The sequence below is a fragment of the Rhopilema esculentum genome, chromosome 15 (genome assembly GCF_057945365.1).
Source record: "Rhopilema esculentum isolate cy_ngs chromosome 15, ASM5794536v1, whole genome shotgun sequence".
NCBI classification, from domain to species: domain Eukaryota; kingdom Metazoa; phylum Cnidaria; class Scyphozoa; order Rhizostomeae; family Rhizostomatidae; genus Rhopilema; species Rhopilema esculentum.
This window is the reverse complement of record NC_142829.1, coordinates 2,779,767-2,807,414: the sequence shown is the minus strand read 5'-3', so window position 1 is coordinate 2,807,414 and position 27,648 is coordinate 2,779,767. Positions and strand designations below refer to the sequence as shown.

The 27,648-nt window shown below is 33.7% G+C and overlaps 3 protein-coding genes across 4 annotated transcripts; 2 read left to right on the top strand and 1 right to left on the bottom strand.

Moving 5' to 3' along the window:
* LOC135685463 (uncharacterized) lies at positions 1-20,780 on the bottom strand. Its single transcript, XM_065201413.2, has 2 exons — positions 20,715-20,780; positions 1-2,671 (listed from the first exon to the last, which is right to left on the bottom strand). The coding sequence occupies exon 2, from the start codon at positions 2,640-2,642 to the stop codon at positions 1,536-1,538; it is 1,107 nt and encodes a 368-aa protein (XP_065057485.2). The 5' UTR covers positions 2,643-2,671; positions 20,715-20,780; the 3' UTR covers positions 1-1,535.
* LOC148958435 (uncharacterized) lies at positions 4,760-27,400 on the top strand. 2 transcript variants are annotated; one of them, XM_089112718.1, is made up of 2 exons: positions 4,760-4,925; positions 23,306-27,400. In XM_089112718.1, the coding sequence occupies exon 2, from the start codon at positions 23,331-23,333 to the stop codon at positions 24,423-24,425; it is 1,095 nt and encodes a 364-aa protein (XP_088968844.1). In that variant the 5' UTR covers positions 4,760-4,925; positions 23,306-23,330; the 3' UTR covers positions 24,426-27,400. The 2 variants fall into 2 exon arrangements, with proteins under 2 accessions (XP_088968844.1, XP_088968845.1); XM_089112719.1 differs by lacking the exon at positions 4,760-4,925 and adding an exon at positions 22,507-22,711.
* On the top strand, positions 10,009-12,978 carry LOC148958436 (uncharacterized). The gene is made up of 2 exons (XM_089112724.1): positions 10,009-10,545; positions 10,958-12,978. Exon 2 carries the CDS (start codon positions 10,977-10,979, stop codon positions 12,069-12,071), a length of 1,095 nt encoding a protein of 364 aa, XP_088968850.1. The 5' UTR covers positions 10,009-10,545; positions 10,958-10,976; the 3' UTR covers positions 12,072-12,978.
* Positions 27,401-27,648: the final 248 nt, after the last annotated feature.

Genomic DNA, 27,648 nt, shown 5'->3' with positions numbered 1-27,648 from the left:
CATTGTTTTTATCAAACATGGACCTCTCTAAAAAGTCCCTTTTTCAAAAACGACGTTCATTCTTGATATAATTTTCATTTATATTTATTGTGATCTTAAAAAAGCGATTTAAGACTCAAGCCAACGACAATTTTATCCTTGAAAACTTTCTTACGCTTTCAAGGCACAAGAAGCCGCGTGCGTTCTTGTGTCAAAATTGAACGGTCTTTTGATTTGTCTCTTTCGCTTTAAATGTTAAATTTGCTTATTAATTTTTCGACAACTTTTTGTAAAAAAGTAAGCTATAGGCTCAGGAAAATTATCCATCTTTAGATAAAACGTGCTTTGCTAAAAAACTTGAAAAAATTACTTAAAACCCTTATCTCTATCAATAAAACATACTCTCTGGATAATTTCGTACAAAAGCAACACTACATTAACGCTTAGAGAAAACATCCAATTGTTGATAATTTTTTTGTTAAAGTCCTTACAGAAGCTGTTTGAAAGCATTATCTATAAAAATAAAATGGCATTTTGAATTGTTTTTGTCTGCTTTAATGTAAAATATTCATTGTTTACCCTTACCAAATTTGCTTAAAAAAGTAAAGCTAAAGGTGATCAAAAGATTTGAAACTTTAGATGTAAGTGTTAATGGAAAATTTTAAGCCTTGAAGAAACTGCTGAGAAATTTTGTGCCTATCAATCTAATGGTACTTTGTAATTTTTTCTATTTTGAATTCAAATGTGCCTTTACTTTTTCCGTAAGAATTCGGTATACAAGTAGATTAAGGCTAAATGGACATTTGATAAAACCTATAGCCTTCCCTTTTTATTGCAATTTTTTGTCATCTTGTTTTTATTGCAATTTTTTGCCATCTTGTTATTTTTTGCCAGCCAGACGTCAAGTTTTTATATCGACAGGAAGAGCAACAGAAATTCAAATTTTATTTAGGTACCGCACCATCAAATTCATTATATTTCTGCTACGTGCCCAAAATCACAGCGAAATAAGATAGCTTTAGAAATAATTTTTACCCTGAGAAAATATACGAAAAGAAAATACAAGAAGAATAATTAATGTCCTAACAACATCAGGACGCTTATACTACTTGTAGTTACAACTTATATACACAAAAGATTTTTCGTTTTATCTGAACAAAAGTCACAGAGCACAAGGCAAATAAAATTAAGAAAATTTAGTTCGCAAGACTCTTCAAATCATATTCAACGCCGTTGACAAAGAGTCCCAAAGTAAGTTTTTATTCTTTCTTAAAATCTCAAATGAAAGATTGATATAAAAACCTATTCCAACAGTATCCATTTGCAATCTGATAAACTTTTATAGCCTTGTTTATATGACCTGACCGCACTTACAAAGGTATTAAGAAACATGTATCCCACAATGTAATGCTGCTGCAAGATAAAAATATAGAGGCCTATATTATGAAGGTAAATTGATACCACTTTACAAAGATCAGTTCCTTTTTTATTTATAGATATCTTCAAGGTACAGCTATGAAAGATAAACTTGATCTTATGGATAGCTAATGAAGTAGTTAATACTTTTGAATAATACGAGTTTTGAAATAACGTTTTAACTCACTGCTGAAGGCTATGAAAATCAAAGCATTGAAGGATGAGTTCAAACTTGGCAGCAAAAAGAAATAACCATTTGGAAATGATTCAACAATACTTGGTGACATAGTTTGAAACAGAAGTATTATGTAAACTGGCAGGAAAGTTATGGTGAAACCAGCTAAGATAAAGATCATGGCCTTTCCAAATTCAGTTTCAGGTCTTTTGCTTCTGGCCTTAGAAGTAGCGACTATTTGAGATTTAAGATCCTTGCTTAAATGCACATCTTCGGCTGCATCTCTTTTCTCAACTCCAAGCTTGTTGCACTTTTTTGCTGTCTTTTCCCTTCTTTCTCTATTTGGTATTGCAAAAATGTGGTTTCCTGCAGAGATTCTTTGTTGTTCCTCTCCCTGCTTTGCTAGACATGCTTCTGGGTTGGGTGTAAAATTCACTTGATTGACATTATTTCCAATGTTGTTTTGATTATCGTGATCATTGACAAGATTGGCACAGCGTGGCTCATTTTGTGGAGACAAATCAGTCTCCTTAAGTCCAGAATGAAGTTCGATCTTTTTGACGCTGTTCTTGATTGACAAATACGTCGAAATATAAACAATACACAGAAGAAAAAACACGAAGATGAATACTATCAAGAAAATTTCTGGGATAAATTTCTTAAAAAGGTAAGTTGCAGCAGCAAGGATTGTACTGACAAGGAGCATTACGTTGCATTTACGGATTGTCATAAAACTGCCATATCCCTTAAGTAACTTCATATGAATGAATCGGTCTATTGCGATTGTTATTGTGAGGTAAACAGAAAAATGAAAAAAGAACGCCAAAAGAAAAAAAGTAGCCAGTATTAGTTTTTTGTCAACCTGCAAAAGTCGTCCAGCATGATGAAGTGTTCCAGTTGCACCAACGAAAAAGTCTGATAAACTCAACCAGAAAATGAACCGGTAAGAGACGATTTTCAGTTTTTTTAGTCTCTTCAACGCATATGCTAAAGAAAAGTTTAGCACCAAGTTTGAAATGCTTATTGCGATTCCAATAGCATCGTACAATTCATTCTGCTTTTCTCCTGCCATCGCAACTGCTTTGCTATCAATGCAAACTCCTGAAAGCAAACGGAAAATTTTATGTCTGTTAACTTGCTTAAATAACCAAGTATTTTCATTAACTTTATTGTATTGTTTGCTACCTATCTTCCAAAGGTAGTTTGAGGATACTGAATATCTATGAATATCGAGCAGTACACTGGCTTCCAATTCAACAGAATAACTATGTATGTATGTATGTATGTATGTATGTATGTATGTATGTATGTATGTATGTATGTATGTATGTATGTATGTATGTATGTATGTATGTATGTATGTATGTATGTATGTATGTATGTATGTATGTATGTATGTATGTATGTATGTATGTATGTATGTGTGTATGTGTGTATGTATGTATGTATGTGTGCAATTGATATTGTGACCAATGCTATTTAACAAACATTATCTAACTCCTTTGACACGCACTATACAAGTTTTGCTCTCCGTGATTCGGTTTGTAAGATTTATATATTTCACAGGACTTACGTTTACCGAGTAACAAGAGGAGGATCTTTTTTGAACGACTTTCTATTCCTCTTGACTCTCTGTCTTTTCTTTCTCGATGCGTTTTCAATATTAACAGCTGACCAGTAATACCTCTTTAATTGCAAATCTTGAATGGGCAAGCTCTGTCATATTTTGAATTTATACGTTTTTATGTTTGCCTCTTAATTAAAGATAGGCCCGATTATTTATCAGTATATTTAAATTTTAACCTGTAGCTTTGATTTCCAAATACAGTATTGCTTATAAACTGCGATGTTTTGCATTTGTTCAATTTCTGCAAAGAGATTTTTTTCCGAAAAGCAAAATTCCGAACAAGAAACGTCAAATATTTACAAAATAATCACGTTATCAATTTGAAATCTCAATCTTTTTTCTAAGCTAAGATTCTGTCAAAGTCAATTTTTCTTTAGGAGTTTAATTACATCTTCATATTGACATAAAATACGATTTACAATAATTTCTAGACCTCATTATTGCGTCAAACGCGTAGAATTTACTTATTTGTGGATTTCTTCCTTTTGGTTTTAATTAAAGTACAGGTCCATGTCTGTGCAAGCATTAAAATGAGATCGTGTGCTGGATTTCTCGAGAAATAAATGTTGCTTGAATATGATACCTGCTAATTTGACTTGATAGGTACAAGTAGGAGTTAGCTCTATTTAAGTATGTATAATAACGTTTGATGCCCTGATAGCAGTGAGATCAAATGATTAGAGAAATGAACATGCGGGTATTTTTTTTCGAATGAGCCAGCCCATGAGCCATGTCACATTGCTACATTTCAAGACGTCGACCTTACTCGTTTCTGCAACGATACAGCATCAATGATTAGAACGTTATACGTCTAGGCCATGTTTCTTAAAATGCCAATCCAGATTCTAAAAGGTCACTATTAACGATCAAAAACTTTATAAAATCTTGAAAAGTCTCTTATTATCAAGAAAATAGCTTAGCTTCTTGTGAAACCGGAAGTTGCAAAGACGTTTTTGCAAGCAAAATATTTGAAAAGACGTTAATAGCATATCCAATTTACACTTAATACTAGTATTATGGTACTGAGTAATCATATTTCAAGAAAAATTTGTTAATTATCCTAAAAAAGTGCCTCAATCAAGTTTTATTCTATAGGTAATTGCTTGGAAGTGTGCAAGTGTCCTTCCTTTGCTACAGCCAATTGAATATACTATAACCGTAATGAAGAATCACAAAGGGATGCTAGGCAAAGAAAAAACTTCAAAGTGAATAACTAGGTCAAGCAATTGAAGTTAAAAAAGAATCTATGCTTTTATTTAGGCTCTTTCAAATCAGGGCAGTTTTTTGCTTAGAGACATAAAAAAGGATTTGAAAACATGCAGTGCAAGATAAATTAATTTCTGAGCTGTCAGATTGATGGAAACGTAAAAGATCCAATCACAACAGAACCGTTGATTAAAAATATCAATGAAAATAATGTTTGCAAGCGAAAACTGGCAAACGCAAAACAACATAACAAGACAGCTGGTATTAATGTTTACACATCTTTACAATAAAGTTTGAAGAGGTTTCAACTGCATTTCCGTGAAAACAAATACCAAAAAGCAATAGCAGCACGTTTTCCTGGAGAGAAAAGGTATCCGTTGGCAGCATTTGCAAAAAACATTCAAGAAAGTAAACAGTGCTTGAAAAGAAATGGGCAAAGATCCTAACTTGTAAACTTTTGTCAATTCCGAATGCAGAATCACAGAGACACTGATCTACGCATGTTTGTTACGATTTATTGAGGTAAAGTAACTTAAACAGTGCAAATTATCGTAGTGTATAATGTTTCTTTCAAGATTTTCTGTTTCAACGATATGTTTGTTTAAGATGGGATGTGCCTAAGACGTTTCACTTGCAGTCTGATATACACCATCGAAAGCTAATGCTTTATGCATTTAAAATCAGAAAGTAAACCATTGATAAGTATCAGAACTTAAAAACAGAACATGTTTATAATTCCTCTTTTCGAAAACGTGTAAGCACTCTTTTATACTTTTATTTATATATATTGTGTTTAACTTAATGAGCACAAAGAAGCCTTTTAGTGTCAGGTTTGCAAGAATTAGGACATACATAAAGAATAAAATAGGACAGGCAAAATTCATATACATGAGGTGCACGCTATTCTTTGTTCCTTATAGAATCAGTAATTCATAAACAATTTTACACTTTTTATTCCATAATATGTTTTCTGAGAGGAAAGTGATTGAATTTGGAAGGTTTTGACTGCAAATGTAGGCAGTGTAGTGAAATAAAATGAGAAACAAGCTTTTATCTACCCGTTCGTTCCTAGCAGTTTGCACAAAGAAGTTTGCACGGAAATGGCAGGAGGAAAGCAAGAAATTCTGTACAATATTCTCGGAGTTGGAATAGATATTTCAAACTTGGTGCTCAACCTTTCCCTTGCATATGCTTTAAAGAAGCTCAACAAACTAAGAATCGTATCTTATTTGTTCATTTTCTGGTTGAGTGTATCAGATTCCCTTGTTGGTGCAACTGGATTACTTTATCATATTGGATGCCTTTTACCGATTAATAGCAAGATTGCTTATCATCTTCATGTACCAGTGGCGCTCTTTTTGCATTGTTCTGGTTACCTCACAATCACAATCGCAATAGACCGATGCATTCATATGAAGTTACTTAACAGATACGGCAGTTTCATGACAATTCGAAAGAGCCACGTGATTCTTGTTTTGAATGCAATTAATGCAGCTGCCTCGCTTGTTTTCAAACACTTTTTAAATAAATATTTTTATCAATTTTCTTAATTTTGTTTTTCTTTTTGTGCATTGTATACATTTCGACGTACCTCTCAATCAGAAAGAATGTCAAAAAGATTGAGCTTCATTCTGGACTGAAGAGCACTGACTTGTCTCCACAAAATGAACATCGCTGTGCTGATCTTGTAAACGATCACGACAACATTGCAAATGTCACGTGCACAAATAACGTCAATCAATTGAATGTTTTACCTATCCAAGAAACACGTCTTGCAAAGCAGGAAGAGAAAGAGAAGAAATGCTCTGCAAGAAAACAAGATTTTGAAATTTGTACAGTATCAAACAAGGAAAGTAGAGAAAAAGCAGAAAATAATTGCCACAAGGCTGGAATTAAGAAAAGAGATGCAGTTGAAAAATCGCATTTGAACAGCAATCGTGACACTCAAAAAGTCACTATTACTAGGAACAGAATGAAAAGGCCTGAAAACGAATTTGGAAAAGCGATGATCTTTGTTTTAGCAGGCTTCACTGTTGCCTTTTTGCCAGTTAATGTCATTCGTTTGCTTCAAATGCTGTATCCAAATTTGGTAGACTTTTCGTCGATTAGATACATTAATCTGCTGCCAAATTGTTACGCATCCTTAAACGCTGTGATATTTGTAAGCTTTAGCAGTGATTTGAAGCGTTTTTTCCAGTCTCGTATAATTAAAAGGCAATAAATCTTTATTGTGGGTTATACGGGCATATGTACCTCTTTTAAAATCTCAGCTCACGTCCCGTTTCTTAATTTCCTTAACCTCCATAAGACTCAAAACAATAAAACGTTTGATGGCTTTGTATGTTTTATTACCAAACTTAACATTCACTAGCATCTCAAATAGTTGCTTAATTTGGAGAATTTCACGCAAGAGTGGATTTATTTAACTCCCAAGCCACTTCTCAAATTATGAAGAACGGATAGCGTCCTTAGAAAATTTTTAAGAAAAGCAATGTGCTACAATCGTCATTTATTGTGACTAACAAAGACTATTAGTCGCCAAAGTTCTTTAAGAGTCAAAGTGAGGAAACAAATGCATCTGTTCATATTGCATTTGATATTGATGATTTTTGGAATAAAAGATTGGAATTAATGGCTATTTACTTGCTGACTCATTGGTGGCTTATTAGTGACGGGTTCGGTCATAGAGTGATGGAGTCCTATGAAAAATTGCCTTCACGAAGTATTGTTTATTACGTTTTCAATATGAAGACAGAATATTCATGAAATTCAAAGTAGTATTACGCGAAATAATATTTATTAGATTTAAAAATATTAAACTGACATCATGGTTCGCTTACCATTTTTCTGGCGTTCACAACTGACGTAAAAACTTATTTGGAAGGTAGCTGTCACAATGGGGTTGGTAGCATTTTCTTATGAGAAGGGAGAGGGGGGAGGGAGGGGAGCGAAGAAGAATGTGTATCATCGAAACGTTGACATTAAGTCCTGCTGAAAATTCCAAAAATTACATTCATTTCTGCAAATCACTACTTCAGACAACAAAATGACGTAATGGAAGATTATGAACACCAGTTTGTACTTATGGCCCAAAAATGACCGTTTAATTTTGTTCGAGCCTAATCCCGCGTTCTATCTTGTCTACTAGATAGAAATTATCTTGTTGAAGGGGGCAAGTCTAAATTCCTACTGGTTATGGCAATCATTCTATCCATTCGTCTGAACCAATGAAAGATGCATTATGTAAGCATGCGCATTAGTGCGAAGGCAAAATTAACAATCAAAGGCGCTCCACAACATTTAATCCAAACTGTTATATGTAGCAGTTGCATTTATAAACCACAACTTAGTTATCACTTTTCTCATGGCAACCTTTTCTCTAAATTTTCTTAGACTTTTTATTTCAGACTGGCTAACTTCCATTAGTGCCACGAATGTTCCTCCCACAGAAATGTTCCTCCCACAGAGTATATTATGTGGTTTAAAAATAACGACATTGACATTAATTGCGCATGCGCATTTGAAGCAATGCCTTGAATAAAGCGGCATTCCAAACAGTTGTAATTGTATTTTGCTTATACATTAAATCTGTCCTAAAATAGCAAAAAGCTAAGGTTTGAATACCAAAGTTACTTTTTACTCATTTATTTATTTGTTTATTTATTTATTCTTTTATGTATTTATTTATAAATTTTTTTATTTTTTATTTATTTTTTCATTTATTTATTTATATATTATTTGTTTTTTATCAATTATCTGTTTTTTCACTTATTTATTAATTATTTATTTAACTATTTTTTACCAAAGTCTTTTCAAAAAATTATCTTTGCACTTTGCTCACAATCACTATTTTTATTTTATAACATGCATATTTAAATATTCTTGCAGCAAATGTCATCTGATGTCATTTTCAGTTTAAGGGAATGCAATAACATGACATTTTCTTTATAATCACAAAGAAAACAGAAGTGGGGTCAGATATACAAATAATTAAATGCTCAATGTTACCATGCTGTATCTAAAAACAAAATCTGTGCCATACCTTGGCCAAGCCTTGTTTAATTAATTTCAAACTCAAACTAACCTTTTAACGTTTTATCCTAAGATTATGAAAAATGTTCATTGTTGGATTTGGATGAAGCATTTTCTGCAAGTAACATTGTAAAAACTGCTTTGGAGCCTTATTTATATCAATAAAATGCTATTTTGAAATGATTCGATCAGTTTTAAACCTTGTTTTTATCCCTTAAGAAACCTGGTGAAAAAATAGGGGTATAGGCTAAGAAAAACGTCTTTTTAGATGAAATTGTGTTTGCTAAAGCCATTGCAAAAGTAGCTGAAAAGCTGTATTTTTGTTAGTAAAACATTGTTTGCATTTGTTTTTTATGCTAAATTTGCCTCTTTTTCGAACATGAGAAACTTCTTGTAAAAGTAAGGTTTTAGGTTTAGACAAATATCAATTTTATAGAAGCAAGTTTTTTATAAATGCCTTACGAGAACTGTTCAGAAACATCTTTAATTAACAAATGACACTTTGAATTGTTTTTGTCGGTATTATGCGATTTTGTTTATTTTGGCTCAAGAACGTTTGTAAAAAGAATAATCTAAAACGACACTTTTACTAAGCCTATAGCTTACAATTTTTCTAAGAGTTTTACCATTGTTTACCAACCAGACCTTTATTGCAAAAAGCAGATAAGAAATTTACAATTAAATTTAGGTGCTACATCCAATTTCATTATCTTTCTACTACGTGCTAAAAATGACTGTGACATAAGATTTTTAACCAAGTATTCAGCATGATTCTGATTCTGATTATCTGATAGTTTAAGGATAGGTTAAATCTAATTCTAAAAAACCAAATTTGATAGAATGATTTACCAGTAACAAAGTATGTCCAATATATTGATTAAAAAGAAAGTTATAAGTTGAGGACATTGAAAAAGTATCAACAGAAAGAGTTTTTAACTGCCAATGATTATCAAATGTCTGCATGTCTATAACTCAGTTTATGCAGCCTCTGCCTTCTACACGTTGCAGTAGTAAATACACCACTTCTTAAAATGCTTTATCAAATGTCATATGACACTTGCCGAATTCTCATGAAGTGGCAGGAGCCGAAATGGCATAAGTATTGAAAAATGGAGCAAAACTGCAGCCAATTATTATCGCTCCTGATCCTTTGCATGCATTAGAAGCAAAATCATTGAATATCTCTTGACATTATGGAACATGCATCTAAAAACAATATATTTTATGACAGAGTATATTACGTCAGAAGTAGGGACGAAAAGATCAAGAAAGAAAATAAACACCCAGTTGCGGAAACATATTTCATCAAACTTTCATCAAAAACGAAAGTTTCGAATCATTTCTTGTATTTCGGCAGATTTTATTCGTTGCGATTTGAAAGGAGGGTTTCCTAATTATCAACGTAGTGATATTATATTCTCGCTAGTCCTTGAGGATGCAGTCGAACAGAAGAAACAGATAAGAAATATTCGTAGTTTACAATAAGATGTTTTTGTTAAGCTTTCGCAGAGCCTACATTGAACTACGTATTTGCGATATTTAATGGGAATCTTGAAGAAAAATTTTATAAACAGCAAACAATTGAAAAATGTAATGATGTCACTATGACGTCAATATTGATTTGATTGTCATGAAAATTTCAAGTTATCATTGTAGTACAAGAAAATAACTATGTCTAAGTCTTAGGCCCCAACTATTAAGTGAACATGCGATTTTATGGGGGCCAATTGGCTCCACAATCTTGACTTTACGATGCTTAAAAGAGCTTTGCCCAGATAAGGCAAAAAAAGATGTTAGCAAAAGGAAAATATTCTCGCTAGGTATCAAAGCCCTTGCTTTCTTTGAGCTGACAGATTGATGGCAAGATAGAAGATGCAATCGAAATACTACCTTTGATTGAAGATATAAATTAAAACAATGTTTGCAAAAGAAATGTGGCAATAGCAATCAATAAAAGGAGCAGCTGATATAAATGTTTGCATATTTTCACAATAAAATTTGAAGAGGTCTCAACTGCATTGACGTGAAAGCTATTATCAGAAAGCAATAGCAGCACGTTTTCCTAAAGAGGAAAGGTATCCGTTGGTAGCATTTGCAAGAAAAATTCAAAGTAAGTATATTTTGATAGGAAAAGAAATTGGGTTGGACACAATCTTGTAAACTTTTGTCATTTTCGATTGCAGAACCATAGAGACACTTTTCTACACTTGTTCCTTTCGTTTTGTTAAGGTAGATTTACTCAAACCATTCCAATTTTCATGTTTCCTTCTAAGATTCAATTTTTCATTGATACATTTAGTCAATGGGATTTTGTTGCGCCTAAGACTTGTTGCTTGCAGTGCATTTCGCTCTAATATACATTATTAAGGTTTTTCACGAGTAACATCACCGACTGTATTTAATGCTATGTTTTCTCGGGCAACGTTTGCTTCAATCTGGAAAATTTTGAATCATAATTTGTGTAATATAACGAGTTCTAACGTGAATCAGGTTATTCTAACCCGTTCAAACTCCATTTATAGGAATAGTAAAAGAATTCAAATGGCAAGGGAAAAGCAAGAAATACTTCAAGATGTTCTTGGCATTGGAATAGATATTTCAAACTTGGTGCTCAACTTTTCCCTTGCATATGCTTTGAAGAAGCTCAACAAACTAAGAATCGTATCTTATTTGTTCATTTTCTGGTTGAGTGTATCAGATTTCCTTGTTGGTGCAACTGGATTACTTTTTCATATTGGATGCCTTTTACAGATTAATAGCAAGATTGCTTATCTTCTTCATGTACCAGTGGCGCTCTTTTTGCATTGTTCTGGTTTCCTCACAATCACAATCGCAATAGACCGATGCATTCATATGAGGCTACTTAACAGATACGGCAGTTTCATGACAATTCGAAAGAGCCATGTGATTCTTGTTTTGAATGCAATTAGTGCAGCTGCCTCGCTTTTTTTCGGATACTTTTTCCAAAAAATATATTTATCAATTTTCTTAATTTTTTTTCTCTTTTTATGCATTATATACATCTTGACGTATTTTTCTATAAAAGAAAATGTCAAAAATATCAGAGTTCATTCTGGCCCTAAGAACACCGTTGCTGACTTCTCTTCACAAAATGAACATCGCTGTGCCGACCTTGTAAATGATCAAAATAATCAAATCAACACTGGAAATATCACGTGCACCAACAACGTCAATCAGGTGAATACAACAGGCATCAGAGAAGCTTGTTTTCGAGGGCAAGAAGAGAAGCAGCATAGAACTGTAGAAAGGAGAGAAATGTCACCAACCAACTGCCATAGGTTTGTAGTGAAGAAAAGTGGTGCAGATGAAGATGACCATTTAAGCAAAAATGGTGATGCTCAAAAAGTCGCTTCTTCTAGAAAAAGAGGTAAAAGACCGGAAAATGAATTTGGAAAAGCAATGATCTTTATTCTAACTGGATTCGCTGTTTCCTTTGTGCCAGTTAATATAATTCTTTTGATTTATATCTTGTCTCCAAACCTGGTAGCCTTTTCATACATAAGTTATATTGGTTTGCTTCCAAACTGTAACTCATCTTTTAATGCTGTGATTTTCATATACTTTAGCAGCGAGTTAAAATGTTATTTTCAAACTCTTTTATTACAAAGACGATGAACCACTATTAGGCTCTCTACTGGCATTTTGGTCAAGAGATGACATATCATTCTACCTGTCCTTCCTGTCCACAATTGTCCTAACTTTCCGTTGCCTCTCATAAACTATCCTGAACATTATATTCATCACCTAAGTCACTCACCAAATTATTAAGCAAAGGAGAGGGAGATAAAGGTAAATGAACCAGATGACCAGTGTACTTTAACTATTAGTCTCCAAAGTTTCTAAAAAGTTAATGAGAGGAAAGGAAAACATCAGATTATTTACATGTTAGATGAATGGGCTGGTGTTGATGAATATTTATTTTACTGTTTTGTCCTTTATGTCTCACTTCACGGAGTCAGTTAAGAAATTGCTACCATGTGAAGTAATGTATAATTCTATATATTATTGATTGTTTGATTGTTAAATGATTAAGACTATGATAATTAATGAAATTTAAGTAATAATTATTTGTTTAAGATCATATTACAAGGCATGTTTTAAAGATGCAAAAGATTGTAAACTGACTATATGGTCCTTTTACCACTAAAGTTGCGTTCACAATCGACGTTGAGAAATGTTGATAGGATTTTCGGAGATGGGAAAATTGGTATCATTAAAAGCAGTAAGTCATTCAGAAGCGGACTGGCCCACCGGGACACCGGGAAGTTTCCCGGTGCGCCCTCTGCACCAAGTTATTTTTTGCAAAAACAAGAAAACTTTCGAAAGGCAACTAATCTTCGCAGAGAACTAAAATTGATTACAATCATCAATTGTCCAAAGTACGTTTGCATAAAAAGTTTAGCTTCACCTTTAAGTTGAGCAATATTAAGATTGATTGCAAAGTTTCCCAATCTGCAAATTCTGCCAGGTTTTCTGAAAACCTTGTAAAGAACATATTTTGCTTTGGAAATGACTTTGAAAACAGAAAATATTTTAAACATTCTAGAAGCTTTTTTGTCTGAAACTCCTCAGAGTATAAAACGTCTTGTAATTTTGGTTAGCTAGCAATTTTTTCAAGCAAAGGCACAATATTTGAATTAATTTGATTTCTGTTGAGGGGGTAGTAGGGATTTTCACTAGCTAACTAGCAGACTATTTGCCAATTGACTGATGACTAATAATTTTGTGAAACCAATGACTTCTGACTAGCCATATTAGTTTTTTGACTTATGGCTATACTTATGGCTGATGCAAATTAATCCTAGTGCCTGATATTCAATAACTGAGGGCTCGCACTTTGGAAAAAAAAATAGCTGAGCACTTCCCTGTGTTCTTTCTAATCAGAATGGCTGTTACTGGATGTGTTGGCTATTGGGTATGGGAACGTTCACATATCATGTAATCAGAGATGGGGAGGGGGGATTTACACAAACGTTATGGCAATTACGCTTATTATGGCTATTTGTTAAAGTTTGTTGAAATAGTTGTTTAGGGAGAAGGGGATTTTTCAAATATTGCCGTAATATGTGCATTTTCATTGTGTTGTCTCTCTTAAATAATAGTCCTTTTTTCTTTGGGCCATCAACTATTCCTTGACTGTGAAAACTACTCTATGAATGAAAGAGGACAATCCTTCCTGTCCGTGACAAGCTATTATGTTTTGCAATTCAACTAATAACTCAGAGGCATCCTGTTTTTTGTACGTTAAAATCAGGAGTTTTGCATCAAAAGAAATTATCACTAACTGAAGTCAAAAATCTTGACCATTTTTCAAAAAGATTTGTATAGAATTTGTTGAGGATTGATACCCTCATGTAAGAACCTTCTAGGAAAATTAATGGAAAGTTAAACCTGCTGTTTTGAAATTTACAACTAGCTATTAAAGGTTTTCCATTTTTTCTTTCAATTTTTGTCCCGGAAAGGAACTGTGCCTTTTCCTAAAGAATTGTTTTCCTTTTACCATTTCTAGGCACAATTTCTCATAGAGAGGGAGCCTATCAATCTGCAAAATCGTCAATTTGCACAAAAATAATGGCAGCAAGATCTCTAAAATTCCATTTGTCAGGCACCGCGGAGCAGGGGGGGGAGTGGGGGCTGAGGGGGCTTTAGCCGTCCCACAAAAGCCTCTTTTTATCCGGTTTTATCCCCCTCCCCACTTTTTTAGACCCCCCACTTTTCTCAACGCTCCGCGGTGCCTGTTTGTCCAAGATATGTTATCAGATATCTTTCAGACAATTCTACGGTTTTGAGCACATGTTCAATACCTAATCATTATTCCGCACGCTGATGAACTGGAATCATATCTTTTGTAAATGATATGTAACTGTAGCGTGGAGGCAGGAGCATGGAGCAACATAGTCATTAGGCTAGCATGTGATGTGGCACCCCTTTACATTTCTCAATGATATCCTCCAAAACTTTCAAAAATTTTTAGGTTACCGTTTGATGAGAACGAAGTCATATATCTCGTCAAATTTTTAAAGATTTTGAGATCGAGTTTAATTGAAAATAATCTCGTCTCCTAGGCCAGAGAAGCTGCTTTCTTTATAAAATCTTGTAAGAGAGTGTCTCGCTAACTGAAAACGGGCTTTGAGTATTAGTCCAACTTTCAAAATCTATCATTTGATATCTTCATTTGATACATGAAATTGAGGGACAATACGTCACTTGATACCTACAAATTTGACCAGCCGTGTACACGTTTCAAATACAGTCAATTTGACAGAGAGTCTTCTTCATGCCAATGCCAATTGTTCCGACATTCTAAATAGGGTGTTTTCAATTGCAAAGAATTTTAAGGATGAAGTATGACAACATTTTTCCGGGCCCGTTTTACAAGCCCCAAAGATAAGCAACTTTAACACATATTGGCGCCCTTTTGCTTGCTTTTCCCGATGGGTCAAAGGGTAGCCAGTCCGCCACTGCATTCATTCCTGTGTAAATTTCTCAAAACTAATATTTATTTCTGCACTTTATTATATCAGAAAACAAAATTATGGAGGATAGGATAAATGAAATTGATGATAATAATGAATTCAACTCAATGTACTCCGATGCATATCTATTTCTGGTTGAAAACGGACAGCTTTGGATCCGCTGAAATCTGATCATGGGCCCTTTCTTGTCTACGAAATAGACATTACCATTGCATTGCATTGTCCCGCTAGTTTCTTATATTACTACCATGGGCTTCAAGATAATTGTGGTCAAAGTTTTCTTTATGCAAATTTTTTAAATGGCTTACTTTTATGAAGTTTTGGTGTAACGATTCAAGAATATCTAAACCCCCTTTCGGAATTTGATTAGAAGAACTAGCAGTGACAGAAATACTCCTTGATTTCTCACAGCACAAGAAATTTTTTCATACATGTATTGTATTGTTATGCTCATACAACAACAAATCTTCCCAAAAAAGGCATATAGGTATGGACCACCCATGCTTGGTCCTCATTATTCCTTTGGCAAACAGTCTCTGTATAAAGCCAAAGTCTATGGTTTTCAATTTGTATCTTATGTTTTTCACTTGAAGGGAACTGCTTTACATTACATCTTGCTTGATATCACAATGACACTACAAGTAGGATCAGGTTTAGAAACATTGAGCTCTGTAGAGGAAGCATGAAATTTTAAAAACATTTCTACTGGGCCTTGTCAAAAAAGCCTCACACTTAAAATTTTTGATTTTTTTTTGAATGCAGGAGAACTTTACCTTAAAAAAGAAAATGAAAAATTACTGTTTACTATGAGGGTGGATGGGACCTATTCGAGGGGGAGAGACATCTATGATGACATCTGTTGTCAACGCTCAATTTGTCAACGTATACGGCAGGGCTTTACTTTGGTAATTGAAGTGTACAAATCTGTCTTGATATTTTAAGTTTTTTTTGGTTAAATTTCGTTTGTTTACAAAAAGCATGGAACCAGCTAGCAACAAGTGTGACTTTAAAGAACCAGCAAGAGACCAGTGTCTAGAAAGTCGGCTTATGTCAAAGCTTCTTGTTGTAGACATTCTTTGGATTGAAACATGTTGAGACGATCAGGAAAGTAAAAAAAAAGTAGAAAAGATTGCGTCTATCACAGTAAATGGTTAATGTAAGGTTGACTAGTATTGGGATTTCTGTAAGGTCTGTTCAATATTCTGCTGCACTTGTGATGACAAGAGCATGGAAATAACATCACGTGCAAAGTTGTAGGCGGAGTTAGGCTGAGAATCGCTAAATCTCTAGAGATGGAGTTGACGCCTCACCTTGTTTTATAAATTTCTAAATAATTCTGCACCTTTTTTTACTAGTGAACCAATTCCATCAGTTCATCAGTTTCTAAGTTCTCTTTTTAGGCAGGACGCAATTGTGCAAATGGGCGCAAGGACTACATGATTTCAGTCTACTTTCTATCAAAATTGCTTTTCAGGATGGAATAAGCTTGATCCACAAAATCATACTAGAACCACCTGTTACTGTTTTTAAATTAAAACTGCTATTCATAATACATCCTCCTATTGCGATCTGTTTTTGGCATCTACGAACCATTAGGAATATCTTATATTACACAACTTAGGGTTGGCATTAGCAAATTGAACCCTCAAAAATACAGAAACAATTATAGGGATACAATTAACCCAATGTGCTAAACAAGTGATGGTATTGAGGATACTGAGCACTGTTTGTTGCACTGCCCCTCTTTTGACGAGGAACAAAGTGATCTTCTGACATCAATTGATCCTTTGTATAGATTGGAATGAGTTTTTCTGGTTGTCTGACAGGAAAGAAAGGCTTCCATATTACTGCCTAAATTGAAACCAGAAAACGAGACTACTTGGCGGATCCCTTGATAAAATATTATCAGAGTGGAAGATTTTTCTATCTCAGTTCAGAAATTTTTCCAACTATGAAGATAAGTTTAAAGCCAGAAAGTCAATTATGATGCGAAGTTTTAAGCGCTTACACGACCATAGACAATGATAAAACTTCTTATTGACCAAAAATATGATGGAAATATGATGCGAATATGATCGTGCATCCTGACCTTAAAAATATGACGAAATCTGAAATTTGATTGTTCAAGCACCTTTGAAATATCAATTAGGCTTTCTCTCAAAATACAGATTTAGAGTGACATGCATATAATTATCGAAAAACATTTTGATATAAAATAGATTAATTTGTAACCTCATTTACTTTTAAAATTTAATTCGTGCTTTCGTACATAATCTTACTTTCGAAGGAATAATTTGAGAATCACAATTGTAGTCAATAGAGTATTGTCTCTTGCCAGCTGTCTGCTTTCAAGCAGCTGAAAACTAGTATTTTGACATGTTTTTTGAAATAAATGAAATTTTAACCTTATATTTTTCCATTGAAATCTTTCGTATCTGCCATCTTCCTATATCAGCATAGTAAAAAGCTCCTAAATTAAATGGGCTTTTTAGGAGTTTTTTTACTTTACGTTCAAATCATATTTCCTAAATATAATTCTAATTCACCGAAACATCAACTTGATATTCCTAAACATAAAAGCAATCGCTGAAGACTCCTAAAAAGCTCGAAGGGAAAATTCAAAGAGAAAATGAATGCGAAAATCTATCTGATTATGTATGGAATGAGATTATTGTGAAAATTAAGGAAACCCAGAAAGAGGAATATTTTACTACACTTGAACAGTAGAGACGTCTTCTATTTGACTTTAAAAGATTAAGCTTGGAGGAATCTTGTGTTCTGTGTTTTCGATTTGGTCCTCAAGGAATTGTGAAGAGAGTAAAAAATAAGGCCAGATGGTCGTTGAAAGGTATTTAGGTTAGTCTCAATAGAGTTCTAAAGTGTGACGTCATCAAAAACCTATTTTTAGAATTTTTGAATTTTAACCACATAGCGTAAAAGATCACCATTAAATACTTCCAAATATGCAAAATTGCCAGATATGTCTAAAATCGGTTGAGATATGGCTAATGAAAGATTTGAAGTTTGCTAACGAATCACTGTTATTTTCGCTCTGTTCATAAAGTTATGAACAGAGACCAAAATACAGAGGTTTGATGGGGAGAGAACCAGTAAACATGTGGCCATATCTCTGCCATTTCGTAATACAATTGCCTGATTTTGCACATTTAGAGGTATTTCATGATGATCCTTCAGGTTATGGAGTCAAAATTCAAAAATTCTAAAAATAGATTTTTGTGACGTCATCACATTAGAACTCTATACCTCCATTTGTAAATATTTATTTCAAATGCACGGAAATTGAAAAATCGAGGGTCATTTTTTACTTTAATCCTTTGAAAAATATTGGCAATTAGCGAGTAATTTGTGATCAATAAAAGCATACAATAAAACTGCATTCGAGAAATTAAGAAAATTTAGGAGTTCCAGATTGCAAGACAAATACAGAAATTCAATAAAGAGAAAAGGCGATGACGTACGTTTGAGAGCCGTTTCAAGCCAAGCTTAGGTACCGTATCTTGAGTACAGTAAACTGCTGAGGTTTTTTGCGATACAAATTACACACTTCTGTCAAACCAACTAAATGTTGAAGCTGCATGATCTGTCAGAACTTGGTCATGATTTAGTACATTGCATATTTTTTGCGTTCATTTTGAGTTTTGTTCGCGTTGATTGTTGTTATAAGCGGGTCTACAGTCGCTGCTGATATCTACTGAAACTACGTGATGAAATAAAATAATCCACTTGTTGCCAGTTCCTGCAGCCGAGATGCCTAGCAATCACATCGAAATCATTTACTTCATATTTGGAATTACTATTGACATCTTGAATATGGTACTAAATTTTCTTCTTGCATATTCACTGAAGAAGCTCGACAAACTCAAAATCGTTTCCTATTGGTTTATTTTCTGCTTATGTGTCTCAGATTTTTTTGTCGGTCTAGCAGGGTTTTCCTACCATATACAACTTCTATTGAAAGTGGATATTGGCTTTGTAGCAGCAAAAATTGCCATGAACTTCTTATTACAATACTCTTGGTCTATTATAATAACTATTGCAGTCGATCGGTGCATTCACATGAAATTGCTCATGAGGTATTCAGAATTGATGACAATGAAAAGAAGTTATATTGTACTGATATCTGATTTTGTACTTGTCACGATTGTTTTATTTATCGGCTGGTCCTTTCCATATATCCTTTTATTATTTTACCTTGCATTTTTCGTATTTTTCTTTGCTATCTACCTCTGGACATATTTTTCGATAAAGAACAGAGTAACGGGTAGTGGAGTTCACTCTGAAGTCAAGGAAGCGGAATTTCCACCAGAGCAGGAGCCAAAGCCTTCTCAAGCTGATAACAATGGTAATTGTAACATTATGGTTAATTCATGTATGGAAGTCAACAGCAAAGAAAACTGTCAAAACACTGCTGGCAACGCGGAAGTAATTCAAGACGAAGTAGATAAAGCGAGATTGGCGAAGAAAAAAGATGGAGACAAAAAGGAAGATCGAAGAGATAACAGTGAAAAGAGCTCCGACAAAATTCGCTGCATAGTGAAAAATGGCCAATCTTTGGATGCTAGGGGAGGCAGAAGGAGAAGGCCAGAGACAGAATTTGGAAAAGCTATGGTTTTTATCCTTACCGCATACACTGTTTCCTATATACCTGCGGTCGGCTTATTGGCCTATAGACAGTTTTCTGGAAAAATGTATCATGAAACAGTGCTGCAGTATGTTCGTTTACTAGCTTATTGCAACTCCTTTTTCAATGCAGTCATTTTCATCAGCTTCAGCACTGAGTTAAGACGTTATTTAAAAACACTTTTCAAGCTAAACTCAATTTGATTTAAGTTAAAAAGCGCCACAAAAGGAGGTGACTCTTATGAGGATCTGAAATGCAAAATACTGAGGTTCTTTGGGCCATAAAGACCATCTCAATAATGCATTTATGGATAATGTTTATGACCGCTTTGAAATAAAGTATTATGTTTTACTTTTACAAAGTGACAACACAAACAGTTTCTTCCCAAATACATCTGGACTTTTTTCCGACATACACAGATTTCATAAGCCCTTTTTTCTGATCCCCAGCTAAATTTGAATTCCTATTCACTGCTACCACCAAAGTACTTCTTAAGTTATACGTCCCCAGTTCTGCGTCATCGTCAAGTCTTTGTAACATCGTCAAAGCTTATTCAACATATTATTTCTTTAGCACAGCATATTTCTCTCTCTTTTGGATTATACTCAGTTATTTATGAAGGATAACTAATAATTATAAGCAAGAAAATTGCTTCTAACTGCTTTAAATTATTGATCGACATTTTCAAATATTGGAAGCTGAAAATATATACGTGGATTGGGAGATATAAGAAACAACAATCCTCATCATATTTGTATGAAAACTTTTATAATTTTTGAAAACAATTTGTGAATATCTTTTTGAAGTGTTTAGGTCTGAGACATCCAAGATGTCACTGCTTGTGGATTTAGTTGCATGGCAGTTTTCAAAAGGATCAGGCTCAAATGCAACTTAAATTTTATTTGAATTGGAAAGTTTGTTGGAAATGTTGTCAACCTATCTCTTTTATATCAAAGTATATTTTACTCATATATAGCAAGCAGGCTGTAGGTGATTTATGTTTATTGCAGAGTTGTCACGATTTCTCGATTCGTGAATCAGTATATTTAAATTTTATTATCTAACTCCTTTGACACGCACTATACAAGTTTTGCTCTCCGTGATTCGGTTTGTAAGATTTATATATTTCACAGGACTTACGTTTACCGAATAACAAGAGGAGGATCTTTTTTGAACGACTTTCTATTCCTCTTGACTCTTTGTCTTTTCTTTCTCGATGCGATGCTCGAGGCAAGCTCTGTCATATTTTGAATTTATACGTTTTTATGTTTGCCTCTTAATTAAAGAAAGGCCCGATTATTTATCAGTATATTTAAATTTTAACCTGTAGCTTTGATTTCCAAATACAGTATTGCTTATAAACTGCGATGTTTTGCATTTGTTCAATTTCTGCAAAGAGATTTTTTTCCGAAAAGCAAAACTCCGAACAAGAAACGTCAAATATTTACAAAATAATCACGTTATCAATTTGAAATCTCAATCTTTTTTCTAAGCTAAGATTCTGTCAAAGTAAATTTTTCTTTAGGAGTTTAATTACATCTTCATATTGACATAAAATACGATTTACAATAATTTCTAGACCTCATTATTGCGTCAAACTCGTTTTTAGAGATTCTTCTATGTTCGATAGATAAGCTGATGGAAGGGAGTCTTTGCGTAAATATCAAGATGCTTTAAAGTTAATCACATGCAGAATTATATAGCCGTGAACAGAAGAAACAAAGCAATGTAGAGCAACGTGATGACTGGATTTGAGCCCATATAAGCGTAGAATTTACTTATTTGTGGATTTTGTTTCTTTTGGTTTTAATTAAAGTACAGGTCCATGTCTGTGCAGGCATTAAAACGAGATCGTGTGCTGGATTTCTCGAGAAATAAATGTTGCTTGAATATGATACCTGCTAATTTGACTTGATAGGTACAAGTAGGAGTTAGCTCTATTTAAGTATGTATAATAACGTTTGATGCCCTGATAGCAGTGAGATCAAATAATTAGAGAAATGAACATGCGGGTATTTTTTTTCGAATGAGCCAGCTCATGAGCCATGTCACATTGCTACATTTCAAGACGTCGACCATACTCGTTTCTGCAACGATACAGCATCAATGATTAGAACGTTATACGTCTAGGCCATGTTTGTTAAAATGCCAATCCAGATTCAAAAAGTTCTCTATTAACGATCAAAAACTTTAAAAAATCTTGAAAAGTCTCTTATTATCAAGAAAATAGCTTAGCTTCTTGTGAAACCGGAAGTTGCAAAGACTTTTTTGCAAACAAAATATTCGGAAATACGTTAATAGCATATCCAATTTACACTTAATATTAGTATTATGGTACTGAGTAATCATATTTCAAGAAAAATGTGTTAATTATCCTAAAATAAAAATTTAAGTGAATTGTCGCTTTCAGTTCACATAAACGTTTTTTTGATAATTTTATCACGAGTATCGATTTTTTTAGAAAATTGTTGGTCACAAGTGCCTCAATCAAGTTTTATTCTATAGGTAATTGCTTGGAAGTGTGCAAGTGTCCTTCCTTTGCTACAGCCAATTGAATATACTATAACCGTAATGAAGAATCACAAAGGGATGCTAGGCAAAGAAAAAACTTCAAAGTGAATAACTAGGTCAAGCAATTGAAGTTAAAAAAGAATCTATGCTTTTATTTAGGCTCTTTCAAATCAGGGCAGTTTTTTGCTTAGAGACATAAAAAAGGATTTGAAAACATGCAGTGCAAGATAAATTAATTTCTGAGCTGTCAGATTGATGGAAACGTAAAAGATCCAATCACAACAGAACCGTTGATTAAAAATATCAATGAAAATAATGTTTGCAAGCGAAAAGTGGCAAACGCGAAACAACATAACAAGACAGCTGGTATTAATGTTTACACATCTTTATAATAAAGTTTGAAGAGGTTTCAACTGCATTTCCGTGACAACAAATACCAGAAAGCAATAGCAGCACGTTTTCCTGGAGAGAAAAGGTATCCGTTGGCAGCGTTTGCAAGAAACATTCAAGAAAGTAAACAGTGCTTGAAAAGAAATGGGCAAAGATCCTAACTTGTAAACTTTTGTCATTCCGAGTGCAGAATCACAGAGACACTGATCTACACATGTTTGTTGCGATTTGTTGAGGTAAAGTAACTTAAACAGTGCAAATTATCGTAGTATAAAATTTTTCTTTTAAAATTTTCTGTTTAAACGATATGTTTGTTTTAGATGGGATGTGCCTGAAATGTTTCACTTGCAGTCTGATATACACCATCGAAAGCTAATGCTTTATGCATTTAAAATCAGATAGTAAACCATTGATAAGTATTAGAACTTAAAAACAGAACATGTTTATTATTCCTCTATTCGAAAGTATGTAAGCACTCTTTTATACTTGTATTTACTTGATAAACACAATGAAGCCTTTTAGTGTCAGGTTTACAAGAATTAGGACATTTATGAAGAATAAATTAGGACAGGCATGGTAAAATTCATGTCAATAAGGTGCACGTTAGGCATTTTAGTAAATTAGTTTGATTTTTTTCTTGTACATACACAATTCTTTGTTTCTTCTAGAATAAGATATTGAAGGTAATTCATAAACTTTACACTTTTTATTCCACAATATGTTTTCTGAGAGTAAAGTGATTGAATTTGGAAGGTTTTGACTGCAAATGTAGTCAGTGTAGTGAGATAAAATGAGAAACAAGCTTTTATCTACCCGTTCGTTCCTAGCAGTTTGCACAAAAAAGTTTGCACGGAAATGGCAGGAGGAAAGCAAGAAATTCTGTACAATATTCTCGGAGTTGGAATAGATATTTCAAACTTGGTGCTCAACTTTTCCCTTGTATATGCTTTGAAGAAGCTCAACAAACTAAGAATCGTATCTTATTTGTTCATTTTCTGGTTAAGTGTATCAGATTTCCTTGTTGGTGCAACTGGATTACTTTATCATATTGGATGCATTTTACCGATTAATAGCAAGATTGCTTATCTTCTTCATGTACCAGTGGCGCTCTTTTTGCATTGTTCTGGTTACCTCACAATCACAATCGCAATAGACCGATGCATTCATATGAAGTTACTTAACAGATACGGCAGTTTCATGACAATTCGAAAGAGCCACGTGATTCTTGTTTTGAATGCAATTAATGCAGCTGCCTCGCTTTTTTTCGGATACTTTTTCCAAAAAATATATTTATCAATTTTCTTAATTTGTTTTCTCTTTTTATGCATTATATACATCTTGACGTATTTTTCTATAAAAGAAAATGTCAAAAATATCAGAGTTCATTCTGGCCCTAAGAACACCGTTGCTGACTTCTCTTCACAAAATGAACATCGCTGTGCCGACCTTGTAAATGATCAAAATAATCAAATCAACACTGGAAATATCACGTGCACCAACAACGTCAATCAGGTGAATACAACAGGCATCAGAGAAGCTTGTTTTCGAGGGCAAGAAGAGAAGCAGCATAGATCTGTGGAAAGGAGAGAAATGTCACCAACCAACTGCCATAGGTTTGTAGTGAAGAAAAGTGGTGCAGATGAAGATGACCATTTAAGCAAAAATGGTGATGCTCAAAAGGTCGCTTCTTCTAGAAAAAGAGGTAAAAGACCGGAAAATGAATTTGGAAAAGCAATGATCTTTATTCTAACTGGATTCGCTGTTTCCTTTGTGCCAGTTAACATAATTCTTTTGATTTATATCTTGTCTCCAAACCTGGTAGCCTTTTCATACATAAGTTATATTGGTTTGCTTCCAAACTGTAACTCATCTTTTAATGCTGTGATTTTCATATACTTTAGCAGCGAGTTAAAATGTTATTTTCAAACTCTTTTATTACAAAGACGATGAACCACTAATAGGCTCTCTACTGGCATTTTGGTCAAGAGATGACATATCATTCTACCTGTCCTTCCTGTCCACAATTGTCCTAACTTTCCGTTGCCTCTCATAAACTATCCTGAACATTATATTCATCACCTAAGTCACTCACCAAATTATTAAGCAAAGGAGAGGGAGATAAAGGTAAATGAACCAGATGGCCAACCAATGTACTTGAACTATTAGGCTCCAAAGTTTCTAAAAAGTTAACGAGAGGAAAGGAAAACATCAGATTCTTTACATGTTAGATGAATGGGCTGGAGTTGATGAATATTTATTTTACTGTTCTGTCCTTTATGTCTCACTTCACTCTCACTTCAGTTAAGAAATTGCTACCATGTGAAATAATGTATAATTCTATATATTATTGATTGTTTGATTGTTAAATGATTAAGACTATGATAATTAATGAAATTTAAGTAATAATTACCTGTTTTAGATCATATTACAAGCCATGTTTTAAAGATGCAAAAGATTGTAAACTGACTATATGGTCCTTTTACCACTAAAGTTGCGTTCACAATCGACGTTGAGAAATGTTGATAGGATTTTCGCAGATGGGAAAATTGGTATCATTAAAAGCCGTCATTCATTCCTGTGTAAAATTCTCAAAACTAATATTTATTTCTGCACTTTACTATATCAGAAAACAAAATTATTGAGGATAAATGATATTGATAATAAAATGAATTCAACTCAATGTACTCCGATGTATATCTTTTTTGTGATTAAAAAGTTACAGCTTTGGATCCGCTGAAATCTGATCATGGGCCCTTTCTTGTCTACGAAATAGACATTACCATTGCATTGCATTGTCTCGCTCGTTTCTTAAATTACTACCATGGGCTTCAAGATAATTGTGGTCAAAGTTTTCTTTATGCAATTTTTTTAAACGGCTTACTTTTATGAAGTTTTGGTGTAACGATTCAAGAATATCTAAACCCCCTTTCGGAATTTGACTAAAAGAATTAGCAGTGACAGAAATACTCCTTGATTTCTCACAGCACAAGAAATGTTTTCATACATGTGTTGTTTTGTTATGCTCATACAAATTTTTTCCCAAAAAAGGCATATAGGTATGGACGACCCATGCTTTGTCCTCTTCATTCAATTTGCAAACAGTCTCTGTATAAAACCCTAGTCTATGGTTTTCAATTTATATCTTATGTTTTTCAATTGAAGGGAACTGCTTTGCATAACATCTTGCTTGATATCACAATGACACTACAAGTAGGATCAGGTTTAGAAACATTGATCTCTGTAAAGGAAGCATGAAATTTTAAAAACATTTCTACTGGGCCTTGTCAAAAAAGCCTCACACTTAAAATTTTTGATTTTTTTTTTAGTGCAGGAGAATTATACCTTAAAAAAGAAAATGAAAAATTACTGTTTACTATGAGGGTGGATGGGACCTATTCGAGGGGGAGAGACATCTATGATGACATCTGTTGTCAACGCTCAATTTGTCAACGTATACGGCAGGGTTTTACTTTGGTAATTGAAGTGTACAAATCTGTCTTGATATTTTAAGTTTTTTTGGTTAAATTTCGTAAGTTTACAAAAAGCATGGAACCAGCTAGCAACAAGTGTGACTTTAAAGAACCAGCATGAGACCAGTGTCTAGAAAGTCGGCTTATGTAACAAATTTTGTTGTAAACATGTTGAGACGATCAGGCAAGTAGAAAAAGTAGAAAAGATTGCGTCTATAACAGAAACTGTTTAATGTAAGGTTGACAAGTTTTAGAATTTTCTGTAAGGTCTGTTCAATATTCTGCTGCACTTGTGATGACAAGAGCATGGAAATAACATCACGTGAAAAGTTATACGCGGAGTTAGGCTGAGAATCGCTAAATCTTTAGAGATAGAGTTGACCCCTCACCTTGTTTTATAAATTTTCTAAATAATTCTGCACCTTTTTATATTAGTGAACCAATCCCATCAGTTTACCAGTTTCTATCTTCTCTTTGTAGGCAGGACGCAATTGTGCGAATGGGCGCAAGGACTACATGATTTCAGTCTACTTTCTATCCTCATTGCTTAACAGAATGGGATAAGCTTGATCCACAAAATCATACTTGCACCATCTGTTACTGTTTTTAAATCAAAACTGCCTTCCATAATACATCCTCCTGCGAGATCTGTTTTTGGCATCTGCGAACGATTAGGAATATCTTATATTACACAACTTAGGGTTGGCCTTAGCAAATTGAACCCTCAAAAATACAGACACAATTATAGGGATACAATTAACCCAATGTGCTAAACAAGTGATGGTATTAAGGATACTGAGCACTGTTTGCTGCACTGCCCCTCTTTTGACGAGGAACGAAGTGATCTTCTGACATAAATCGATCGTTTGTATAGATTGGAATGAGGTTTTCTGGGTGTAACATTGTCTGATAGGAATAAAAGGCTTCCATAGTACTGCCTAAATTGAAAACAGAAAACGAGACTACTTGGCGGATCCCTTGATAAATAATTATCAGAGTGGAAGATTTTTCTATCTCAGTTCAAAAATTTTTCCAACTATGAAGATAAGTTTAAAGCCAAAAAGTCAATTATGATGCGAAGTTTTAAGCGCTTACACGACCATAGACAATGATAAAACTTCTTATTGACCAAAAATATGATGGAAATATAATGCGAATATGATCGTGTATCCTGACCTTAAAAATATGACGAAATCTGAAATTTGATTGTTCAAGCACCTTTGAAATATCAATTAGACTTTCTCTCAAAATACAGACTTAGAGTGACATGCATATAATTATCGAAAAACATTTTGATATAAAATAGATTAATTTGTAACCTCAATTACTTTTAAAATTTAATTCGTGCTCTCGTACATAATCTTACTTTCGAAGGAATAATTTGAGAATCACAATTGTAGTCAATAAAGTATTGTCTCTTGCCAGCTGTCTGCTTTCAAGCAGCTGTAAACTAGTATTTTGACATGTTATTTGAAAGTAATGAAATTTTAACCTTATATTTTTCCACTGAAATCTTTCGTATCTGCCATCTTCCTATATTAGCATAGTAAAAAGCTCCTAAATTAAATGGGCTTTTTAGGAGTTTTTTACTTTACGTTCAAATCATAATTCCTAAATATAATTCTAATTCACCGAAACATCAACTTGATATTCCTAAACATAAAAGCAATCGCTGAAGACTCCTAAAAAGCTCGAAGGGAAAA

Coding starts and splice junctions, on each gene's coding strand:
- LOC135685463 (XM_065201413.2), bottom strand. CDS start 2,642: ATGGCAGGAGAAAAGCAGAATGAATTGTACGATGCTATTGGAATCGCA.
- LOC148958436 (XM_089112724.1), top strand. CDS start 10,977: ATGGCAAGGGAAAAGCAAGAAATACTTCAAGATGTTCTTGGCATTGGA.
- LOC148958435 (XM_089112718.1), top strand. CDS start 23,331: ATGGCAGGAGGAAAGCAAGAAATTCTGTACAATATTCTCGGAGTTGGA.